General features: G+C 42.9%; 2 protein-coding genes across 3 annotated transcripts in view; both read right to left on the minus strand.

Annotated features, from left to right (window-relative positions):
* LOC139422955 (StAR related lipid transfer domain containing 8) overlaps positions 1-4,747 on the minus strand; it is a 44,964-nt gene extending 40,217 nt beyond the window's left edge. The window contains exons 1-3 of one of the 2 annotated variants that reach the window (XM_071174472.1): positions 4,541-4,709; positions 4,288-4,364; positions 3,492-3,525 (exon numbers count right to left, since the gene is read on the minus strand). In XM_071174472.1, coding sequence (XP_071030573.1) covers positions 3,492-3,522 — 31 coding nt within the window. In that variant the 5' untranslated portion in view covers positions 3,523-3,525; positions 4,288-4,364; positions 4,541-4,709. Of the gene's footprint in view, positions 1-3,491; positions 3,526-4,287; positions 4,365-4,540 lie in introns of both variants that reach the window. The other variant, XM_071174469.1, reaches the window with a different exon arrangement.
* An 8,768-nt stretch (positions 4,748-13,515) lies between these two features.
* LOC139422957 (protein YIPF6-like) lies at positions 13,516-22,085 on the minus strand. The gene is made up of 7 exons (XM_071174474.1): positions 21,776-22,085; positions 21,109-21,237; positions 17,844-17,922; positions 17,476-17,518; positions 17,232-17,357; positions 15,283-15,440; positions 13,516-15,018 (listed from the first exon to the last, which is right to left on the minus strand). Exons 1-7 carry the CDS (start codon positions 21,806-21,808, stop codon positions 14,897-14,899), a joined length of 690 nt encoding a protein of 229 aa, XP_071030575.1. The 5' UTR covers positions 21,809-22,085; the 3' UTR covers positions 13,516-14,896.
* Positions 22,086-22,862: the final 777 nt, after the last annotated feature.

Genomic DNA, 22,862 nt, shown 5'->3' on the forward strand with positions numbered 1-22,862 from the left:
GATGAATGGAGCAAAGAACAGAGAGATAATTGATGAAAACCTGCTCCAGAGCACTCAGGACCTCAGACTGGGGTGAAGGTTCACCTTCCAACAGGACTACGACCCTAAGCACACAGCCAAGGCAACGCAGGAGTGGCTTCGGGACAAGTCTCTGAATGTCCTTGAGTGGCCGAGCCAGAGCCCGGACTTGAACCTAATCGGACCTGAAAATAGCTGTGAATTGATGCTCCCCATCCAAACTGACATAGCTTGAGAGGCTCTACAGAGAGGACTGGGAGAAACTCCGCAAATACAGGTGTGCCAAGCTTGGAGCATCATAACCAACAAGACTCAAGGCTGTAATCGCTGCCAACGGTGCTTCAACAAAGTACTGAGTCTGAATACCTATGTAAATGTGATATTTCAGTTTTACATTTTTTATACATTTCCAAATATTTCTAAAAACCTGTTTTTGCTTTGTCATTATATGGTATTGTGTGTGGATTGATGAGGTAAATTTTTAATCAATTTTAGAATATGAGGAATTTACCACAGGTGGACTCCAATCAAGTTGTTGAAACATCTCAAGGATGATTAATGGAAACAGGATGCACCTGAGATCAATTTCGAATCTCATAGCAAAGGGTCTGAAAACGTATGTAAATAAGGTATTTCTGTTTTTATTTTTAAAACATTTCTAAAAACCTGTTTTCACTTTGTCATTATGGTGTACTGTGTGTAGATTTCTGAGGATTTTTATTTATTTAATCCGTTTTAGAATAAAGCTGTAATGTAACAAAATGTGGAAAAAGTCAAGGGGTCTGAATACTTTCCGGTCAAATGTACTGCAGCGCCAGCTGCGCCACCAGAGACTCTGGGTTCGCGACCGGGAGGTGCGTGGGGCGACCCACAATTGGCCTAGCATTGTCCGGGTTAGGTAGGGTTTGGCCGGTAGGGAAATCCTTGTCTCATCACGCACCAGCGACTCCTGTGGCGGGCCGGGCGCAGTGCGCGCTAACCAAGGTTGCCAGATGCACGGTGTTTCCTCTGACACATTGGTGCGACTGGCTTCCGGGTTGGAGGGCGCTGTGTTAAGAAGCAGTGCGGCTTGGTTGGTTGTGTATCGGAGGACGCATGACTTTCAACCTTCGTCTCTCCCGAGCCCGTACGGGAGTTGTAGCGATGAGACAAGATAGTAGCTACTACAACAATTGGATACTACGAAATTGGGGAGAAAAAGGGGTAAAATTTAAAATATAAAAAATAAAAATAAAAAATAAAAATGTATGTAATATTTTAGATGCTTCAAAGTCGCAATTGGATACTATGAAATTGGGGAGAAAAAGGGGTAAAATTCAAAAAAATAAAATAAATAAAAATGTATGTAATATTTTAGATGCTTCAAAGTCTTGATGACAGCTTTGCACACTCTTGGTATCAACCTGCTTCATGAGGTAGTCACCTGGAATGCATTTCAATTAACAGGTGTGCCTTGTTAAATTGTGGAATTTCTTTCCTTTTTAATGCGTTTGAGCCAACCAGTTGTGTTGTGACAAGGTAGGGGGGGGGTATACAAAAGATTTGGTTAAAGATCAAATCCATATTGTAGCAAGAACAGCTCAAATAAGCAAAGAGAAATGACAGTCCATCATTACTTTAAGACATGAAGGTCAGTCAATACGGAACATTTCAAGAACTTGAACGTTTTTCAAGTGCAGTCGCAAAAACCATTAACGCTATGATGAAACTGGCTCTCATGAGGACCACCTGTCACGCCCTGGTCTTAGTATTCTGTGTTTTCTTTATTATGTTGGTTAGGCCAGGGTGTGACATGAGGGATTTATGTGTCTCAACTTGTCTAGGGGTTTATTAGATTTATGGGGTTGTGTTCAGTGTAGCTGGTCTAGGTAAGTTTATGGTTGCCTAGAGTGGTTCTCAATCAGAGGCAGGTGTTTATCGTTGTCTCTGATTGGGAACCATATTTAGGCAGCCATATTCTTTGGGTATTTTGTGGGTGGTTGTTCCTGTCTTTGTGTTTTGCACCAGTTAGGACTGTTTCGGTTTTTCCACGTTTTCTTATTTTGTATAGTGTTCACGTTTTCATCTTTCGTTAAAGATGTTTATAAATAACCACGCTGCATTTTGGTCCTCCTCTCCTTCCCAGGAAGAAAGCCGTTACACCACCACAGTAACGGAAGACCCAGAGTTACCTCTGCTGCAGAGGATAAGTTCATTAGAGTTAACTGCACCTCAGATTGCAGCCCAAATAAATGCTTCACAAGTAACAGACACATCTCAACATCAACTGTTCAGAGAAGACTGCGTGAATCAGGTCTTCATGGTCGAATTGCTGCGAAGAAACCACTACTAAAGGACACCAATAATAAGAAGAGACATTAGACCGGGTTGAAATCTGTCCTTTGGTCTGATGAGTCCAAACTTGAGATTTTGGGTTCCAACTACCCTGTCTTTGTGAGATGCAGAGTAGGTGAACGGATGATCTCCACATGTGTGGTTCCCAACGTGAAGCATGGAAGTGGAGGTTTGATGTTGCTTTGCTGGTGATACTGTCAGTGATTTATTTAGAATTCAATGCACACTTGACCAGCATGGCTACCACAGCATTCTGGAGCGATACGCCATCCCATCTAGTTTGTGCTTAGTGGGACTATCATTTGTTTTTAAACTGGACAATAACTCAACACACCTCCAGGCTGTGTAAGGACTATTTGACCAAGAAGGAGAGTGATTGAGTGCTGCCTCAGATGACCTGGCCTCCACAATCACCCAACCTCAACCCAATTGAGATGGTTTGGGATGAGTTGGACTGCAGAGTGAAGGAAAAGCAGCCAACAAGTGCTCAGCATATGTGGAAACGTATAAAAGCATTCCAGGTGAAGCTGGTTGAGAGAATGCCAAGAGTTAGCAAAGCTGTCATCAAGGCAAACGGTGGCTACTTTGAAGAATCTCAAATATATAATATTTGTTTTGATAGTTTTGATGTCTTCACTATTATTCTACAGTGTTTAAAATAGTACAAATAAAGAAAAACCCTTGAATGAGTAGGTGTGTCCAAACTTTTGACTAGTACTGTACATACTATTTTTGTTTTTTTGTTTAGCTTACAAATATAATTTAAATGTATGCATTAAGCTGTCTGTAATATAATACTTATGGCAAAAACAAATGTAGACAATTGTAAATGCATTTCTATAGCATCCAAACTATTTTTTACAATAGTGGGAGGAGTGCCAAGATGGAGGTGCGGTGACTTCAAAACAGCGTTCTCTGTCAGTCAAGTAGTTTATATATAAATCATTGGCTACTACTTGCAATTTACTTAATACCAGGCTATGTTTTTCTTTGAGAAGACCAGCTGATGGTTATACACTTCTAGATAGAGTAGACAATTTGATTAACCAACAATAACAAAAGAGATGCACATATTTTGCTCTCAACGCTTTGCTCTTAAATCAATTTTCTCTGAATGATAGTCAGTCTCTTATCCTTACCTGCTCTCTTGTAGCCCCATGATGAGGACATCACCTGAAATAAGGAAAATAGAGCATGTCATGTCCATACTTGGAATGTTTCAGATGGAATGTTTTGCAGCATCAAGTGCACTAACTCTTTATTTATTTTCTAACATATGATATGTATTTGAAATGTGTTGTCAATACAGTGTTAGAAAACATTATTTAAGTTACAACTTTGTTATGTATGGATCATAGGCACAACATTCTTGAAGTAAAATTAGATAAATTAAGTAAGACTTGAGAAATGTAGTAGACTGTGACATTTATTCAACAAAGAATCAACTATTCTGTGTAGTTCCAGCCGTATATTATGATCTTACATTTTCAATGATGTCAGAACTTTCTAAAAGGAGCACTATTGGCTCCAAGTGGACGCTTGAGAAAGGCTACATTTGAATCCCGTTGCTGCGGTAACTCTGGGATAACACCTCCTTGAGAGCATGCTCACTGAAAACAAGCCAGCCTTCACTCCATTCCTACACCCACTCCCAACTGCCTGGAATGTCCGTTACTTTGGGAGTCACATGCTGAACAGACCACTACTATGAAACTGTAGCAAGTTATGAGAACTCTCCTATTTTAATGTTTCTTTCCGAACAATAGTATACAACTGCAACTATATACATATGTAGTTTATAAAAAAAATAAGTGAGGTGTTTCTTATTACAAGGAGTTAGAATGACTTCTTAAAAATCAGAGGAAGCCATTAAATACAAAATATATAGTATTAATATGTGTCATTTAACAGACGCTTTTATCCAAAGGAACTTACAGGCTTGCGGGCATGAATTTCTACGTATGGATGGTCCTAGGAATCGAACCCACAATCTTGGCGTTGCAAGCTACCAACTGAGCCATACATGACCAAAACACAGTTGGAGTATGATAAATACTTAAATCTACATTTAAAAAAGGATTATCTTTATCACATTCATTCTTATCTTTACCGGTACACATTTCAAACAATATACCAAAATATTTAAAAGTTTTTAAAAGTTTGTTTACGTTAAAAAAATTGTTCTTACTTTTGCTCTTCCAAACAATGAGTACAAACAGCTGAAAAAGGCCATGTTCAGGTGTCCTATGAAAGGTCCCAGGTCCTGTATCCGAGGTCACAGGGCGGCCAAAGGTGCTGGGTCCTGCATGGCTGTTCAGTATCCACCACAGCCCAGCGCTGTAGTTGGAGCTGGAGCTGGGAGGCAGGATGTTGAGAAGCAGGCTGAGGGAAGTGGGCAGGGCTTGGGACAGTAAATCACAGCAGTAGCGCAAGCCTGATCCAAAGGATGCTTTATGCATACCAATGGCTGAAGCACTGGACTATGGAACTGGAAAAAAAAAGGCCCCTCAAAAAACAGCATACAGTATAATGTAGCTCTGAAACCAATAGATGGCTGGATTCACTGCAGCTTAGGCGGGGCTCGGCATGCAGTATCTGTCTCTCTCTCTCTGTTGTTCAGAAGCGGAAGCATAGTGTATCAGACCTACTGAAGAGATTTCATGACAGTTCTAAGCAATTTAAGACCATAATCCTCCCAGCCCCCAGTAATGGAAAATAAATACATTTACGAATCTCAATGACGAGTGAACACATAAACAACTGTTGACTGATATAGAATGCACTGAAGTCCCAATGTGCAAAGGCCACAGAATGTCCTCTGGAACCATGCTATACCCACGCACCGTGTGATGCATTACAACAGAACAATGGCCAATATTGTTATATTTCTATGCCCCATCTCACATACAATACGGTGTGTTCAACTAACCAGGATAGCACACATATCTTGATTAATATTGTCATTCAGGCCTGTCATGATGAGAGCAAGCATGCCGATCAACATTGTGTCTTTGGCTTCCAAGTATCTGAATATTTTGTATTTTTATGGATTTCCAATATATTAAGTCAACAAAACTCAAAGACTGCATAATCTGGTGTTTTTATCCCCAACAATAACATAAATGTGGTTACAATGTCATAGAGTCCTCATAGAACCCTTGAATTGTATAGCACTATGTGACAACTGCTGAAGTAAGTGCTTTATAAAATAAATTGGATTGAATTTGAAACGACTGGTGATTTATGGCATTCAATCAGATGTCTTTCACTCTTGACTAGATGCAGAATATAGAACACACATGTATTGTTTGTGGCACTATCGTAAATGCATAGAGAAGCAAGCACCTGGCAGAATGACAAACATAATGCAGAATAAATGGCGAGCTGTCAACAATGACAATAATGGATTTTTTCTATATTGTGGGGATGGCAACAATATAATCATTGTCATCTATGCGAAAACACTTGACCTGGTGGGGATTGCATGCCAGTCATACTTAGAATTTTTCAGGTCCTCTTGGAATTCATCACAGTGCCTTTTGGCAATGCATTTTTCTACACTACATGCATTCATTACATGTCTTTGTTTTCATTACACAAACAATGTGTATGTGTGTTGCTTGCTATAAGAGACAGGCCTAATACAAAAGCTCATTGGTAATTGAACAGACCTGTACCAGTAAATGCACACTCAGAAAAAGAACAGTGTTGCTTGAGGGACATTTCTAGAACACTGTTTGTTGAAGATGTTATAACAGATTCATAAAGGGTGATGTGATAGACAGATACCATATAAAAAGTGTCTGCTAGGCTGGCAGTTAAGCCTGACCTCTCAACTCAGGGGAAGTGGCAATGTTACCGGCTTTTTCTCCTCTACAAGAACATCAAACTGTTGCCTCCTGGGCCAAGATAGTTATTTTTTCCAAAGATGCCTCTAAAGCTTTGGTGGACTTAAATAATGGAGGTGAGATGGTAATAGAAAATACATTAAGTTGCTATATCGTCTCTGTTCTGTTGGTAATGGTCTTCAGTCCCATCAAGGACTTAGAGGAGTTTCAGATAGGCCTAATAGAGGTTGGCTCTGGTATTTGTGGGAACTTCAATAATTTTAGAGAGAAAAACCCATCCAACTGAAGCATGTTCTGAGCTCTAGACTACACTGAGTGTAATTTTTATGTGAGGGTTCCATGTGGTCTCTATTAAATTGTAACCAATTGTATGTTATTTTTGGGGATGAAAAATAATGTATTATTTATATATTGTGGGGATGGCAAGAATATATGAATGGTCATCCACAGGAAAACAATTGACCTGGTGTGGTCTACAGTGCCTTCAGAAAGTAGGCACTTGATTTATTCCACATTTTGTTGTGTTCCAGTCTGAATTCAAAATGTGTAAAAAAATGTAAAAAGTATATCTAATTTAATATACATACAGTTGAAGTCGGAAGTTTACATACACTTACGTAGGAGTCATTAAACTCGTTTTTCAACCACTCCACAAATTTCTTGTTAACAAACTATAGTTTTGGCAAGTCGATAAGGACATCTACTTTCTGCATGACACAAGTCATTTTTCCAACAATTGTTTACAGACAGATTATTCCACTTATAACAACTCACTGTATCACAATTCCAGTGGGCCAGAAGTTTACATACACTAAGTTGTCTGTGCCTTTAAACCGCTTGGAAATCTCCAGAAAATTATGTCAAGGCGTTAGAAGCTTCTGATAGGCTAATTGACATCATTTGAGTCAATTGTACCTATGGATGTATTTCAAGGCCTACCTTCAAACGCATTATTCATCAGGTGTTCGGTAAATGTGTTCTGAAAATGAGCCATGTTGTGGACAGTCACTAAAGTTGTAAACTTCATAAGAGCAAAATCTTTAAACCACAGGCAGTTTGTCTCACTGCCGGGAAGAGACAATCGGGTCATGCAGATCTCCCCTACCACACAAACATGAGATGGCTGAGTTTGGGGGAGGTGCTTAAAAGGGTGTGTGACCTGAAGTTGGAGATTGCTGAGTTTTTGCTAATGAAAAGAAAATATGTGGATTTTCCTCAACTGGAAGATAAATGGTTGTCTGATTTTGCCTTCACCGTGGGCATCCTGGCCCTCATGAATGAACTGAATTCCGAACTACAAGGGAAGGGACTTTTTGCACATCAGATATACAGCCTTGTCAAAGCCTTCAAGGGAAATGTACTACTCCTGTAGAAGCCAACAATCTCACCCACCTTCCGACACTACTAGTATGTTCCCTATCAGATGACCAACGAGAGAAGTATACACCACTGCTGTGAGCATTGAACAGTGAGTTCTCATCGTTTTGAGGATTTCAAAGTGTTGGTAAATGGCATGGTGTTGGTTTCCTCTCCTTTCACCTTCAATGTGGATAACGCTACCACTGACCTGCAACTTGAGCTTAGCGATCTTCAGTCTGATGAAGTGATTGGAGAACTATTCAAAACAATGTCACTGACGAGGTTCTATGCATCTCAGCATGAACAAAACTTTCCAAAGATTAGGAGTCATGCTCAGAAGATGTTTGTACTGTTTGGGTCAACCTATGTATGTGAACAGACATTTTCAGTGATGAAATACAACAGCTCAAGGCACAGATCATATCTTACTGATTCTCACCTCTCAGCAATCCTGCGCGTAGCGACGTTAGAAACTGACTTCACTGCTCTAGTCAATACCCATCAGAGACTTCACTCCTCACACTGATTGAGTAGTTTAAAAGTAATGTTGAGCTCTCTCGTTTTCTTGTGTTTTTGTGCATACATTAACAAGAGTTCTGTCCCTGGTGAGGAATGCACAGTGTACTTTTGCCTCCGTGTAGTTCATTGCATGTTTAATAATGAAAATACCTACCAAAAGGGGAACATGGATGTGGTTCATTTCTGTTCATGTTAAAAAAGTTAAATAAGTAGCATATCTGGATATGATTTACAGTAGATAGATCTGTCAACACAGTCACACACATGATGTATTATCCTGTAATATAATTCTGGCTCGCGATGGCAAAAATATATTCTAATATGGCCCTCCATGAAAAATAGTTGCCTAGGCCTGGTCTAAACTATCTGATCCAGATGTTTTTTGGGGGTCTAGTTTAAGGAGCTCCTTTAGCACCTCGGACTCAGTGACTGCCTGCAGGGAGAAACTCTGTAGCGGGGCAGTGGAAAAAGAGGGAGGAGCATCGGGGCTAGTCACATTAGAAGGGGTGTGTGATGAGGAAATGTTAGATAGGCAAGGAGGCACGGCTGAGTCAATTAGGAATCCTGACTTAATGAAGTGATTAGAGATCAGCCATGTGCTTCAATCAGTAACAACCATATCATCAACATTAAAGGACATGGGCAGCTGCTAGGAGGGACTTCCGTTCGGATGTTCGGTGATGTTCTAGCTGCCACCGATCCACGTTTCTTTTTCCATTTGTTATGTCTTGATTGTACACACCTGGTTCCCATTACATTATTATTATTTCCCTATTTAACCCTCTGGTTCTCACTATGTTTTGTGCGTGATTGTTCCTGGTTTTGTGTTAGGGTTTGTTATCCCTGCATGGTTTTATTGGCTGATTATTTTTCAGAGTAAAGTACGTTATTTTACTCAGTTCTGTGTCCTGCGCCTAACTCCGTCCTCACCTCTGCACAACTGACACTTGACAGAATCACGCACCTTTTTAATGGAGTCAGCAGGTGCACCCAGTCCTCCGGTACCAGTGGAGGAACACGTCCAGCACTCGAAGATGCTCCAACATCTTGGCACAGCCATGGATCGCGTGCTGCTCACCATGGAGCGATGGGAAAGAAGGGGCTTTCCCACAACCCCATCAACTTCACTCCAACCAACACCACAACCCACACTGCTATCCACCCCTCCGTCACCTGGACCCAGTGGGATTCGGCTCACTCCCGAGCGCATATGATGGGACGGCTGCCGGGTGCCAGGGGTTCCTGCTCCAGTTGGAGCTCTACCTGGCGACCGTCCACCCGGCTTGCTCGGGATACTAGAGCGTGTCCGCCCTCATCTCCTGTCTGCCGGGGAAGGCGCTTGAGTGGGCCAATGCTGAATGGGGAAGTATAGACGCAGCATTGGTCCGCTATGAGGATTTCACCCGCCGCTTCTGGGAGGTCTTTGATCATCTACCTGAGGGGAGAGTGGCGGGGGAATGCTTGTTCCATCACAGACAGGGGATGAGGAGCGCACAGGAATTTGCACTGGACTTCAGGACCCTGGCTGCCAGCGCAGGATGGAATGAGAGGGCCCTGATCGACTTTTACCAATGTAGTCGACGTGAGGACGTTCGTCGGGAGCTGGCCTGCAGGGACACCACCCTCGACCAGCTGGTGGATTTATCCACCCGGCTGGATAACCTGTTGGCCACCCGCGTACGTCCGGATCGGGGTCCGTCCATTCCATCCCCCAGCACCTCCGATCCTACACCTATGGAGCTCGGAGGTGCTGCTCTAAGGGTGACTGGAGGGAGGGTTGTTTCCTGCACTACCTGTGGCCGCAGAGGACACACTGCTGGTCGGCGCTGGAGAGGTTCCCCAGGAAGTCGAGGCAGCAGGCAGGGCACTGGTGGATCATCCCAGGTGAGTATGCACCCAACTCACCCAGAACTTACTGTTGCGCACATGTATATACAGTATCTATAGAATTTCCTGAGTTTTCCCCGCTTTCCCAGCATAAGGCGCTAGTAGATTCAGGCGCAGCTGGGAACTTTATTGACCGTTCTTTTGCTTGTAGATTAGGGATCCCTATTGTTCCTGTTGATGTGCCCTTCCCTGTACATTCCTTAGATAATCGTCCTTTAGGGTCGGGTCTGATTAGGGAGGTCACAGCTCCACTATGTATGATAACGCAGGAGGGTCATGAGGAGAGATTTAGTCTCTTCCTAATCGATTCTCCTGCGTTTCCTGTGGTGTTGGGGTTTCCCTGGTTGGCCCATCATGACCCCAGTATTTCGTGGCAACAGAGGGCTCTCAAGGGATGGTCACGTCAGTGTTCAGAGAGGTGTATAGGTGTTTCCATAGGTGAAACTACGGTGGAGAGTCCAAACTAAGTCTCCACCATGCAAGAAGGTGACTCAACTAACACCCCATCGACAGGGGGATTGTGCGATAAATCTCCTGGTAGACACAGCACTTCCCAGGAGACGGCGTCTATGGAAACATATGTCACCAAATCTCTGGGACAGGGATACATTCGGCCTTCCACTTCACCTGCCTCCTCGAGTTTATTTTTTGTGAAGAAGGATGGAGGTTTACGCCCTTATAGAGATTTAAATCAGATCACGGTGAAGTATAGTTACCCACTGCCTCTCATAGCCAGTATGACAGAGTCACTGCATAGGGCTAGCTTCTTCACCAAATTGGATATCAGGAGTGCTTACAACCTTGCGCGTATCCGGGAGGGGGATGAGTGGAAGACGGCATTTAGGTCCTCCTCTGGGCACTATGAGTACCTCGTCATGCCGTCGGGTTGATGAATGCTCCATCCGTCTTCCAATCCTTTGTAGACGAGATTTTCAGGGACCTGCACGGGCAGGGTGTAGTGGTGTATATAGAAGACATTGTAATATACTCCGCTACACGCGCCGAGCATGTGTCTCTGGTGCACAAGGTGCTTTGTCGACTGTTGGAGCATGACCTGTAAGTTAAGGCTGAGAAATGTCTGTTCTTCCAACAGTTCATCTTCTTCCTAGAGTACCACCTGTCCGAGTCAGGGGTGGAGATGGAGAATGATCGCATTTCAGCCTTGCGTAATTGACCAACTCCAACCATGGTAAAGGAGGTGCAGCGGTTCTTAGGGTTTGCCAACTACTACCGGAGGTTTATCTTGGGCTTTGGTCAGGTAGCGACTCCCATTACCTCTTTGCTGAAGGGGGACCAGTGCGACTGCAATGGTCAGCTGGGGCGGACAGGGCTTTTGGTCACCTGAAGGCTCTGTTTACCTCGGCTCCTGTGTTGGCTCCTGTGTTGGCTCATCCTGATCCCTCCTTAGCGTTCCTAGTAGAGGTGGACGCATCCGAGGCTGGGATAGGAGCTGTGCTGTCTCAGCACTCGTGTACGCCACCAAAACTTTGCCCCTGTGTGTTCTTTTCGAAGAAGCTCAGCCCGGTGGAGCGAAAGTATGATGTGGGGGACCGGGAGCTGTTGGCTGTTGTAGGGGCTCTGAAAGCGTGGAGGCATTGGCTTGAGGGGCCTAAACACTCTTTTCTTATTTAGACTGACCACCGCAATCTGGAGTACATGCGGGCGGGGAGGAGAATGAATCCTCACCAGGCAAGGTGGGCCATGTTTTTCACCCGTTTTGTGTTCACTCTATCCTACAGACCAGGTTCCCAGAACGCTAAGGCAGACGCACTGTCTCGGATCTATGACGCAAAGGAGCGGTCCACGGATCCCACTCCCATACATCCGCCAGGCACCGGTGGTATGGGAGGTTGACGCAGAAAATCGAGCGGGCGTCACGTGCGGAGCCCACTCCCACCCAGGGTCCAGTTGAACGCAAATACGTTCCGTCTGATGTTCGTGATCGATTGATCTGTTGGGCTCATACGTCACCCTACTCTGGTCATCCTGTCATCGGTCGGACAGTGCGCTGTCTTAGTGGGAAGTACTGGTGGCCCACTTTAGCTAAGGACGTGAGGGTGTATTTTTCCTCCTGCTCGGTGTGAGCCCAGTGCAAGGCGCCAAGACACCTGCCCAGAGGGAAATTACAACCCCTACCCGTTCCACAACAGCCGTGGTCACACCTATCGGTGGATTTCATGACGGATCTCCCACCGCCACCTGTTGTGGTTCGGTTTTCTAAGTCCTGCCATCTCATTCCTTTGCCCGGTCTCCCTACGGCCATACAGACTGCGGAGGCCCGGTTTACACACGTCTTCTGGCACTACGGGGTGCCTGAGGATATAGTGTCTGATCGGGGTCCCCAGTTCACATCAAGGGTCTGGAGGGCGTTCATGGAAAGTCTGGGGTCTCGGTCAGCCTGACCTCAGGGTTTCACCCCGAAAGTAATGGGCAGGTGGAGAGAGTTAACCAGGATGTGGGTAGGTTTCTGTGGTCTTATTGCCAGGACCGGCCGGGGGAGTGGTCGGCTTTCATCCCCTGGGCAGAGATGGCCCAAAAGTCCCTCCGCCACTCCTCCAGTAACCTGTCTGCGTATCAGTGTGTACTAGGTTATCAGCTGGTTCTGGCACCGTGGCATCAGAGCCAGATCGAGGCACCTGCGGTGGATGAACGGTTTCGGCGCACGGAGGAAACTTGTGGCGCTGCCCATGTACGCCTGCAACGGGCGACAGAAGGCGAGCGCCGACCGCGAGGCCCAGGCTCTCGACACAAAACCTGCCCTGCCAGAAGCTGGGTCCGCGGTTTGTGGGGCCATTTAAAGTCCTGAGGAGACTGAACGAGATATGTTATAGGTTGCAGCTACCCCCCGATTATCGTATTAACCCCTCATTCTATGTGTGTCTCCTCAGGCCGGTGGTGGCTGGTCCACTCCAGCAGTCTGAGGTGCGGGAGGTTCCTCCGCCCCCTCTGGACATCGAGGGGGCCCCGGCGTATAATGTGCGAGCCATCATGGACTCAAGGCGTCAAGGCCTTCTGTACCTCGTGGAGTGGGAGGGGTACGGTCCGGAGATGCTGGGTGCCGGTGGAGGACATCCTGGTCCCTTCTTTACTGCAGGAATTTCACCGTCTCCACCCAGATTGCCTTGCGCCTCGTCCCCGAGGCCGGTGTCGGCACGCTGCTGGAGCCGCGCGTCAGTGGGGGGGGGGGGGAGGTACTGTCAAGACTTCCACCGAAGTTGGTGCTTCTCCTTGTTCGGGCGGCGTTCGGCGTCACCGGCTTTCTAGCTGCCACCGATCCACGTTTCTTTTTCCATTTGTCATGTCTTGATTGTACACACCTGGTTCCCATTACGTTATTATTATTTCCCTATTTAACCCCCTGGTTCTCATTATGTTTTGTGCGTGATTGTTCCTGGTTTTATTTTAGTCTTTTGTGTTAGGGTTTGTTATCCCTGCGTGGATTTATTGGCAGAATATTTTTCTGAGTAAAGTACGTTATTTTACTCAGTTCTGTGTTCTGCGCCTGACTCAGTCCTCACCTCTGCACAACAGACACTTGATACAAAAACTATTCATTTGAAAGGAAATGGATGCATTTACTTCCCGTTAGTTATTATAGGTTTACAGTGTTATATAAAAGTACAAACATCATGGAAACAGACACATTTGCGTTGCTTGGAGTTTTGAAAGTGCTATGATTTTCAGAAGAAAAAAATCTCCAGAGGGGATTTATTTAAACAGAATGCACACTTAAGAGGTTTCAAGGCAGGTATTTGGGGAGGTTATACTCCCAATAAATGATTTCTCTTCACACACATGCCTTGAGTCAACAGTCAGGAGCTACACATATGCTGGCAAACTAACCCATAACAAACAGAGGCTTGTGACAGGCTATCAAAATATACTTTTCAGTTTAAATGCTGCTGGTGTAGTCCAGAGTTCTCGCATAATATTGGAGCTATATCGCTAGTGACAGAAGAAATTTGTATATCAAGGACTCTTATTCCCCATTTAGCTTCTGATTCCATCAATGTCTTTAAGACAGGAATCCCTGATTTTTGTACCGTATTACAAAATTGAAATAAACACAATTATAGAAATGAGTCAGGTTTTGGAGGCTGCCATTGTTTTTCACAGCATTTCCGTTTTAATAGAATGACATTCAAATATTGAGAGAACTGGAAATGTATATATTTTCACATAACCTTGTGAAAGTAAAAATGTGAAAATGTAAACTACAGCCACCTACATACTTTTTAGGTTGCTCATATCAAAATCGAGCAACACTGCCACTATCCGTGGATAATCAAATCCTACCTTCTGAATAAGATAATACTACTTGAAGATGTTTTACTTATTCCTAAATAAAACAGAAACCTGTTTCCAAGCAATGTTTGAGTGATAGGGCGTAGGATGTAGTGAGGCAGTGTACTGTATACATACTTGCATCACATATTCATAAGTAAATGGCAATAGACCATGACACATACAATATAGATCACATGGTCCCCTTTATTCCTGCTAGTCTACATGTTATGATGAATTATTAACATTACAGTGGGGAATGTGCTTAGTGTAGGAACCTTAGTTGGTATTGTAAGATAATTTACAAGGCAGGAAACAATTGAGATAAGTAATCTCTTCATGTGAGACACAGAGAGCTTGTTAAATCAAGCAGATAGGCTTTTCTGACATCCTTATAGGGACTCACTGACACTTTTGTCCATTGTACTCCACTGTATTTCTTAGCTATGCTTAGAGAAAGAGGCAAAGCATTGTGCACTATGGTTAATATCTCACCATTTTCCTTGTTGCTCCAAAGAAACATACTATGTTTTCCATCAAAAGTACTCCCAACACTCCACTCAACTTTCACAAATGGCAAGGTGTTGATTTGTATCCTTCTATTCCAAAAGGATTGGGATAAGTTCAGTTTAGAGATAAGTCCACTGTTACGCAGACGGTGAGAATGTGAGAATCATCCATCCAATGACGAAGTAAAAAAGGAAGACAGGATACACCACCAAAGCTTTGCGATTGGGAGGCTGGCAATCTGCTAAGAAAGCTGTAGAGGCTGGGGGGAAATCATATACATACACTCATGAGTTATCAGTGACTTGTTTTGTGATAAGATTAGACAGTAATAATATATTCAAATGTAGTACTAATGTTATGAGGAACATTAGAAGGTGAATCTTTATGCAACAGCTCCACCTACTGGAAGTCAGTATGACTGCAAACAGTCAATGTGTTTGTAGAGGTGTGTTTGCACCAATAAATATAGCCAACTAAATTTAAACAAATATAATTGTCTCCTTATGAAAAGGACCTTCCTTACCAAACGTGGACCAACTGAATGATGCTGTGACCACAATTAGTCGGACGATAAAGCTGAACCCCCAAGACCCACCCAGCAGCACTAGCCTACAGACGACCATTGCCACGGTCAGAGGCATGATGCAGTAGCCTAGCACACACAGGCTCTGGAAAAAAGATCTAGAGAGGGAGGGAAAACAGGCATTTATAAACAAGGTTTAAATTAATAAATTAAATTAAGGAACTAATCATATTACAGTATACAGTGGGGCAAAAAAGTATTTAGTCAGCCACCAATTGTGCAAGTTCTCCCACTTAAAAAGATGAAAGGCCTGTAATTTTCATCATAGGTACACACTTCAACTATGACAGACAAAATGAGAAAAAAAATCCAGATAATAACATTGTAGGATTTTTAATGAATTTATTTGCAAATTATGGTGGAAAACAAGTATTTGGTCAATAACACGTTTATCTCAATACTTTGTTATATACCCTTTGTTGGCAATGACAGAGGTCAAACGCTTTCTGTAAGTCTTCACAAGGTTTTCACACACGGTTTCTGGTATTTTGGCCCATTCCTCCATGCAGATCTCCTCTAGAGCAGTGATGTTTTGGGGCTGTTGCTGGGCAACACGGACTTTAAACTCCCTCCAAAGATTTTATATGGGGTTGAGATCTGGAGACTGGCTAGGCCACTCCAGGACCTTGAAATGCTTCTTACGAAGCAACTCCTTCGTTGCCCGGGCGGTGTGTTTGGGATCATTGTCATGCTGAAAGACCCAGCCACATTTCATCTTCAATGCCCTTGCTGATGGAAGGAGGTTTTCACTCAAAATCTCACGATACATGGCCCCATTCATTCTTTCCTTTACACGGATCAGTCGTCCTGGTCCCTTTGCAGAAAAACAGCCCCAAAGCATGTTTCCACCCCCATGCTTCACAGTAGGTATGGTGTTCTTTGGATGCAACTCAGCATTCTTTGTCCTCCAAACACGACGAGTTGAGTTTTTACCAAAAAGTTATATTTTGGTTTCATCTGACCATATGACATTCTCCCAATCTTCTTCTGGATCATCCAAATGCTCTCTAGCAAACTTCAGTCGGGCCTGGACATGTACTGGCTTTAGCAGGGGGACACGTCTGGCACTGCAGGATTTGAGTCCCTGGCGGCGTAGTGTGTTACTGATGGTAGGCTTTGTTACTTTGGTCCCAGCTCTCTGCAGGTCATTCACTAGGTCCCTCCGTGTGGTTCTGGGATTTTTGCTCACCCTTCTTGTGATCATTTTGACCCCATGGGGTGAGATCTTGCGTGGAGCCCCAGATCGAGGGAGATTATCAGTGGTCTTGTATGTCTTCCATTTGCTAATAATTGCTCCCACAGTTGATTTCTTCAAACCAAGCTGCTTACCTATTGCAGATTTAGCCTTCCCAGCCTGGTGCAGGTCTACAATTTTGTTTCTGGTGTCCTTTGACAGCTCTTTGGTCTTGGCCATAGTGGAGTTTGGAGTGTGACTGTTTGAGGTTGTAGACAGGTGTCTTTTGTACTGATAACAAGTTCAAACAGGTGCCATTAATACAGGTAACGAGTGGAGGACAGAGGAGCCTCTTAAAGAAGAAGTTACAGGTCTGTGAGAGCCAGAAATATTGCTTGTTTGTAGGTGACCAAATACTTATTTTCCACCATAATTTGCAAATAAATTCATTAAAAATCCTACAATGTGATTTTCTGGATGTTTTTTCTCATTTTGTCTGTCATAGTTGAAGTGTACCTATGATGAAAATACAGGCCTCTCTCATCTTTTTAAGTGGGAGAACTTGCACAATTGGTGGCTGACTAAATACTTTTTTTGCCCCACTGTATGCATGTTTAAATGCTCTCATGTCAATATTTTTAATACTGGAATAATTTCACTATAATGATTGGAAGCCAGCTATAAAGTTGGGCAGTTGGAAATGACAGACACGTACATGGTGCCTCCCAACAGCTTCGAGTTCAGTGTGATGATGACAGATCCAAACCAGATGATCACAAACACCTCTGCAAACTGGGGCCCTCCGTCCTCCTTACTGTCAACTGAACCCACCTGCAGCATCCTAAAAAAGCAGGAAGGAAAGATTATCAATCCATAGCTCATCCTTCTCTAGTCATCCTTCATTCTCAAAGAGTGTTAGCAGTTATATTCTGCTACTACATTGAAACGTTAATACTCACAGAGCCAGTGTCACGCAGAGCAATAATGGTCCCCACAAGTCCCCTGGAAAAGAAGACGAAGTAAACACAATATTCCTACTAAAACATCAAACACATTTAGCATTGTCACATTTTCCTAGGTAGTATTGGAGAGAGCTAAAATAATATTAAAACACCTGGCACATTTTGTTTGCCACATTTTCCTAGGTACTACTACAAATGTAATTGAATATAATGTTTTTCATATCATTATACTGTTATCCTTGAACACATTGGTTAAATATATTACCAAGTTAGATACAGCTTTGTCATATCATATAACACCACTTGTTCATTGTGTTGGAATAGTTTAAAAGATGAATTAATCTTTCAAAGTACACAGTACTCACAGTCTCTCAGTAGCGCTGAACTCTTCTTGGGATACATCACATGAACAAACTTTTTCCCCACTGCTTTCAGATCTCGCAACTGTAAATGAGACATGAGGGAGATTTTAGAAGTGCCATGTATCAGGGAAGGGACAAATTAAAGGTGTCATTAAATGCATACATTTTTATATCACTATCAAATAATTTCAGGGTAAAAGGTACCTTTACTGTAATAGATTTCAAATAGGGAAACATAGCTTTTTAACAAAAAAAATATTTCTCAAGCAAGAATAAGAGTGGTCTGAGTGGGAGGGGAAAACTGAAAACTAGCCGTTATTGGCAGAGAGGTTTGGAACTCTCTTTGTTATTGGTCTATTTTCCACCAGATCGGTCTAATCCTGAATGCTGATTGGTTAAAAGTGCATACCAGCTGGTGTCTATTCCACAAGTTACCACCAGCTAAATCTGATGTTAAAATGCTGATTTACTCTGTTTCATCTGACAGCACAATCCACTGTCTCATCAGCCCAGCCAGGCACTTAATAAACTTGAGCTCCACTATAAAAAACATCTAGACATTATTTCATGTCTTGTAGACTAACATCTTGTTTTCAACAGCGGAGATTTGTATAAACCTTGCAGTCTGTCTCTCTGACATTTCAACATTGTTTCAATATTCAAATTCCATCTCCTGCTGTCCCATAGTAATGAACGTGTCAGGAGTAGAAATCATGAATCAGCTGGCATAATTTTATGGATATATACAAAGAAATGTAAAAAAAGGTAAAAAGAAACGAAGTGCAGCTAGTTTGCAGTCTTCCCAGCTTCAGTTTGAAGTGATTGTGTTAGCTGTGTTGTTGGCTAGCTCCTTTAAACAACAGTGTCCTGATGAGAGAGCACAATGTCTATGTCAGGCGAAATCACACCTCATTAGCTCATTGTTATGGATGTATCCAAATAAATGTTACTAGAAAACACCTTAAACATATGCAAATGCAGCTATTTTTCTGTTATGCTTGATGTACTTTTTGAAGTGACTGTTTGCTAGCTGGAGTTGGCTAGCTAGTAAGCATGGGATAAGAATGTTGCCAGCCAGTATGACAATGGAACATTTAGAAAGAATTACTGGGTCACGTCCATAGATACAGAACAAAAACAATGAACAACTGGGTCGCGTCTCTGGCAACAGAATTGATAGAACGAATGACCAGCCTGCTTGGGTAGCAACCCTAGATTTGTGTCGGGACAATATCTGGTGGAAGGATGAAATAGTATGAATAGTTTTGAAAAGAAAATATGTCAATCATTATTTGAATACGTTGGTAACCCAACGTAATTATAAGTGATAATGCCCTTTTAGCTGGTGTTTGGAGGATATATTATCACGGTTTGCCAAACACCAGCTTGTCAGGCATTATCACTTAATTATAAAACAGGTTGTTCAAATCCTGGATGCTGATTGGTTGATAGCAGGCAGTTATTCACGATAATTCCCGCAAGATGCCTTAATTCAAATTGAAGTAACAATGGGCATCCACTGTCCCGCAGATATATTATCACGGTTTGCCAAACACCAGCTTGTCAGGCATTATCACTTAATTATAAAACAGGTTGTTCAAATCCTGGATGCTGATTGGTTGATAGCAGGCAGTTATTCACGATAATTCCCGCAAGATGCCTTAATTCAAATTGAAGTAACAATGGGCATCCACTGTCCCGCAGACCAACCAAGCATTCGTAAACTTAATCTCCCCTGGAAAAAAAAAAAGAGTCAAGACATTATTTCCGCATGCTTCTTGCCTAGCATTTGGTTTGGTACAGCGGAGGTTAATGTAAGCCTCGCTGTGTGCCCATCTGACCTATGCAACATGTTGCAGTTTATTTTTGCCGTCTCCACCATGCCATGCATGACTGTGACAAGACTGGCAGCTTCTCTGAGACAAGATAATTAATTTATCTGGATCATTATAATGGATTTTTCCAAAGAAAATGCACATAGCTTGCTGTTATTTCAGTTGCTTGATGCGATCGTGTGTAGTTTGCTGCTAAGCAAAGGAGGAGTAACAGAATTTTCCTAGCTAGCCTTCATAATTAACTTTAATGTTATATTATTGACTTGACAATCTGCTGATTTTTGCTTATTTATACATTATTTAACAAATCATTATTTGATGAAGTTCTTGTTACCCATTTATACAATATTTATGAAAACATTATTTATTGAAGTTCTTGTCTCTCATCATCATTGAACCTATGCTAGCTAGCTACATGCCAATGATTTGTTTAGCATAGCAGCATGGAATGAATAGAATGAACGACTGCGTCAAAACATCCCAAAATAATTCATGATCAGCCTGTTTGGTTAGCAACTTCACAACTAACAACTGGCCTTTGCCCCCGACTATATCGTCTGGTGGAAGGATAAAATCAAACTAATCAAATTTACTCATTTATTTTATTTCACCTTTATTTAACCACGTAGGCTAGTTGAGAACAAGTTCTCATGTACAACTGCGACCTGGCCAAGATAAAGCATAACAGTGCGACACAAATAACAACACAGAGTTACACACGGAATAAACAAAAGTCAATAATACAATAGAAAAAGTCTATATACAATGTGTGCAAATGAGGTAGGATAAGGAAGGTAAGGCAATAAATAGGCCATAGTGGCGAAATAATTACAATATAGCAATTAAACACTGGAGTGATAGATGTGCAGAAGATGTGTGCATGTAGAGATACTGGGGTGCAAAGGAGCAAAAAAATTAATAATAATAACAGTATGGGGATGTGGTAGTTGGATGGGCTATTTACAGATGAGCTATGTCATTGGCAGCCGAGAACTGGAAGGAACTGCGGCCGAAAAGGTTATTTACATAACCTTTTTTTAATGAAAACATGACGTTAATCTTTTTAAATGTTGGCAACCGTTTTATAAAAGCAATAAGGCCCTAACAGGGATTTATTACACGATAATCCTCTGGTTCTCATGTTTTATTACTTAATTAACCAATTTTTCGCATGGTGATGTCACCATAGAAAGCCGAAACTCCCATCCATGCAAACCTGCTGATTAGAATATCCTGTGTAGATTGTATTTTCAACTAGCAACTATCAGGCAATAAAACTGATATAAATCTTTCACACTTTTACAGTGTCACACTTTTACAGTGTTCGCTTCATCAGCTGTTGTACAATTTGATATAAAAAACAGGGGGGGGACACATTTTTGACTGCACTAGGCCTTTAAAGATTCAAGTATGTACAAAGAGGGAAATCTTACTATGGTATCTTTAACAGGTTCATCCAGTGTGGAGTATTCTTTGTCCTGACTCGGTGTTCCAACAGGAACATTGATCTCCCCCTCAACAGGAATGTCCCCTGAAATGGACACATCTGACAGACCTGCAAACTGGAAATAAGAAACACAGGTACAAATAAATTAGACATTTGGCTCTCAATAATGACAACCGATTATTCTATTTCAGCTTAGCTATAAAGTTAGTTTCTATATGATAATTCAATGCGGTCTTATTGCAATATTTGGTTTGGGTGCTGCTGTTGGCACATGCATGGTGGAGAGCTAGCTTGGCTAAACAGACATAATACAGTAACGTTAGATAGCTACTGTTCTCCCTCTTGCTTCGTTCCGCAACGAGTCATTGTTTACATGGCTAGTTAAAGAACTAATCGATTCTCTCTCCAGGTTTTGGAAGCCATTGAGAACTTTTGCATGGACGGTGACTTTACTGAACATACAACAATGTTACTGTAAGCGTTTTCCTTTCCATGGAGTGTTGGTTGTGTAGTGCTAACCAACTTCAACACCAATGTTGACATTCCCTCATCTGTATTTAATATTAACACCACGCCTACAAAAACATTAATGTATACTATGTAAATGTGGTATATATGAACACGAATAGTTACGTTATGTGCTTTCATCTTACCATAAGTTTACTTGTCTCCTCCACTTCCGCCATTTTCTCTGTCCACACGGATATGAAACGTCATCCAAATGTTTTGACCAGGATGTCAAGTGCCTAATGCTGCGTTCTAACCAGGTGGGAAGGTGGTATTTACCAGTTGTGAAATCGTAAATATCAGTTGGAAAGTTTCCACATGCTAACTTTTTAGCATTTGTGGCACAAATCCCATTCAAATCATGGGACCGATATTAGCATTTTTCGCATATCATGTCCAAATCATCCGAAAGTATCTCAGATTGATTGACAGCTCAGCATTTAACACCATAGTGCCCTCCAAACTCGTCATCAAGCTCGAGACCCTGGGTCTCGACCCCGCCCTGTGCAACTGGGTACTGGACTTCCTGACGGGCCGCCCCCCAGGTGGTGAGGGTAGATAACAACATCTCCACCCCGCTGATCCTCAACACTGGGGCCACACAAGGGTGCGTTCTGAGCCCTCTCCTGTACTCCCTGTTCACCCACGACTGCGTGGCCATGCACGCCTACAACTCAATCATCAAGTTTGCGGACGACACTACAATGGTAGGCTTGATTACCAACAACGACGAGACGGCCTACACGGAGGAGGTGAGGGCCCTCCGAGTGTGGTGTCAGGAAAATAACCTCACACTCAACGTCAACAAAACAAAGGAGATGATTGTTGACTTCAGGAAACAGCAGAGGGAGCACCCCCTATCCACATCGATGGGACAGTAGTGGAGAGGGTAGTAAGTTTTAAGTTCCTTGGCGTACACATCACGGACAAACTGAATTGGTCCACCCACACAGACAGCGTCGCGAAGAAGGCGCAGCAGCGCCTCTTCAACCTCAGGAAGCTGAAGAAATTCGGCTTGTCACCAAAAGCACTCACAAACTTCTACAGATGCACAATCGAGAGCATCCTGTCGGGCTGTATCACCGCCTGGTGCGGCAACTGCTCCGCCCACAACCGTAAGGCTCTCCAGAGGGTAGTGAGGTCTGCACAACGCATCACCGAGGACAAACTACCTGCCCTCCAGGACACCTACACCACCCGATGTCACAGGAAGGCCATAAAGATCATCAAGGA

This window comes from Oncorhynchus clarkii, chromosome 12 (genome assembly GCF_045791955.1).
Source record: "Oncorhynchus clarkii lewisi isolate Uvic-CL-2024 chromosome 12, UVic_Ocla_1.0, whole genome shotgun sequence".
In the NCBI taxonomy this organism is placed as follows: Eukaryota; Metazoa; Chordata; class Actinopteri; order Salmoniformes; family Salmonidae; genus Oncorhynchus; species Oncorhynchus clarkii.

What these genes read in the sequence shown, in the direction of transcription:
- LOC139422957 (XM_071174474.1), bottom strand. Translation starts at nt 21,808, where the DNA reads ATGGCGGAAGTGGAGGAGACAAGTAAACTTATG. An exon ending in CTCTGCGTGACACTGGCTCT is followed by an intron (nt 17,358 to 17,475) that starts GTGAGTATTAAC and finishes CTGCTTTTTTAG; the next exon opens with GATGCTGCAGGTGGGTTCAG. An exon ending in AAGCTGTTGGGAGGCACCAT is followed by an intron (nt 15,441 to 17,231) that starts GTACGTGTCTGT and finishes CTCCCTCTCTAG; the next exon opens with ATCTTTTTTCCAGAGCCTGT.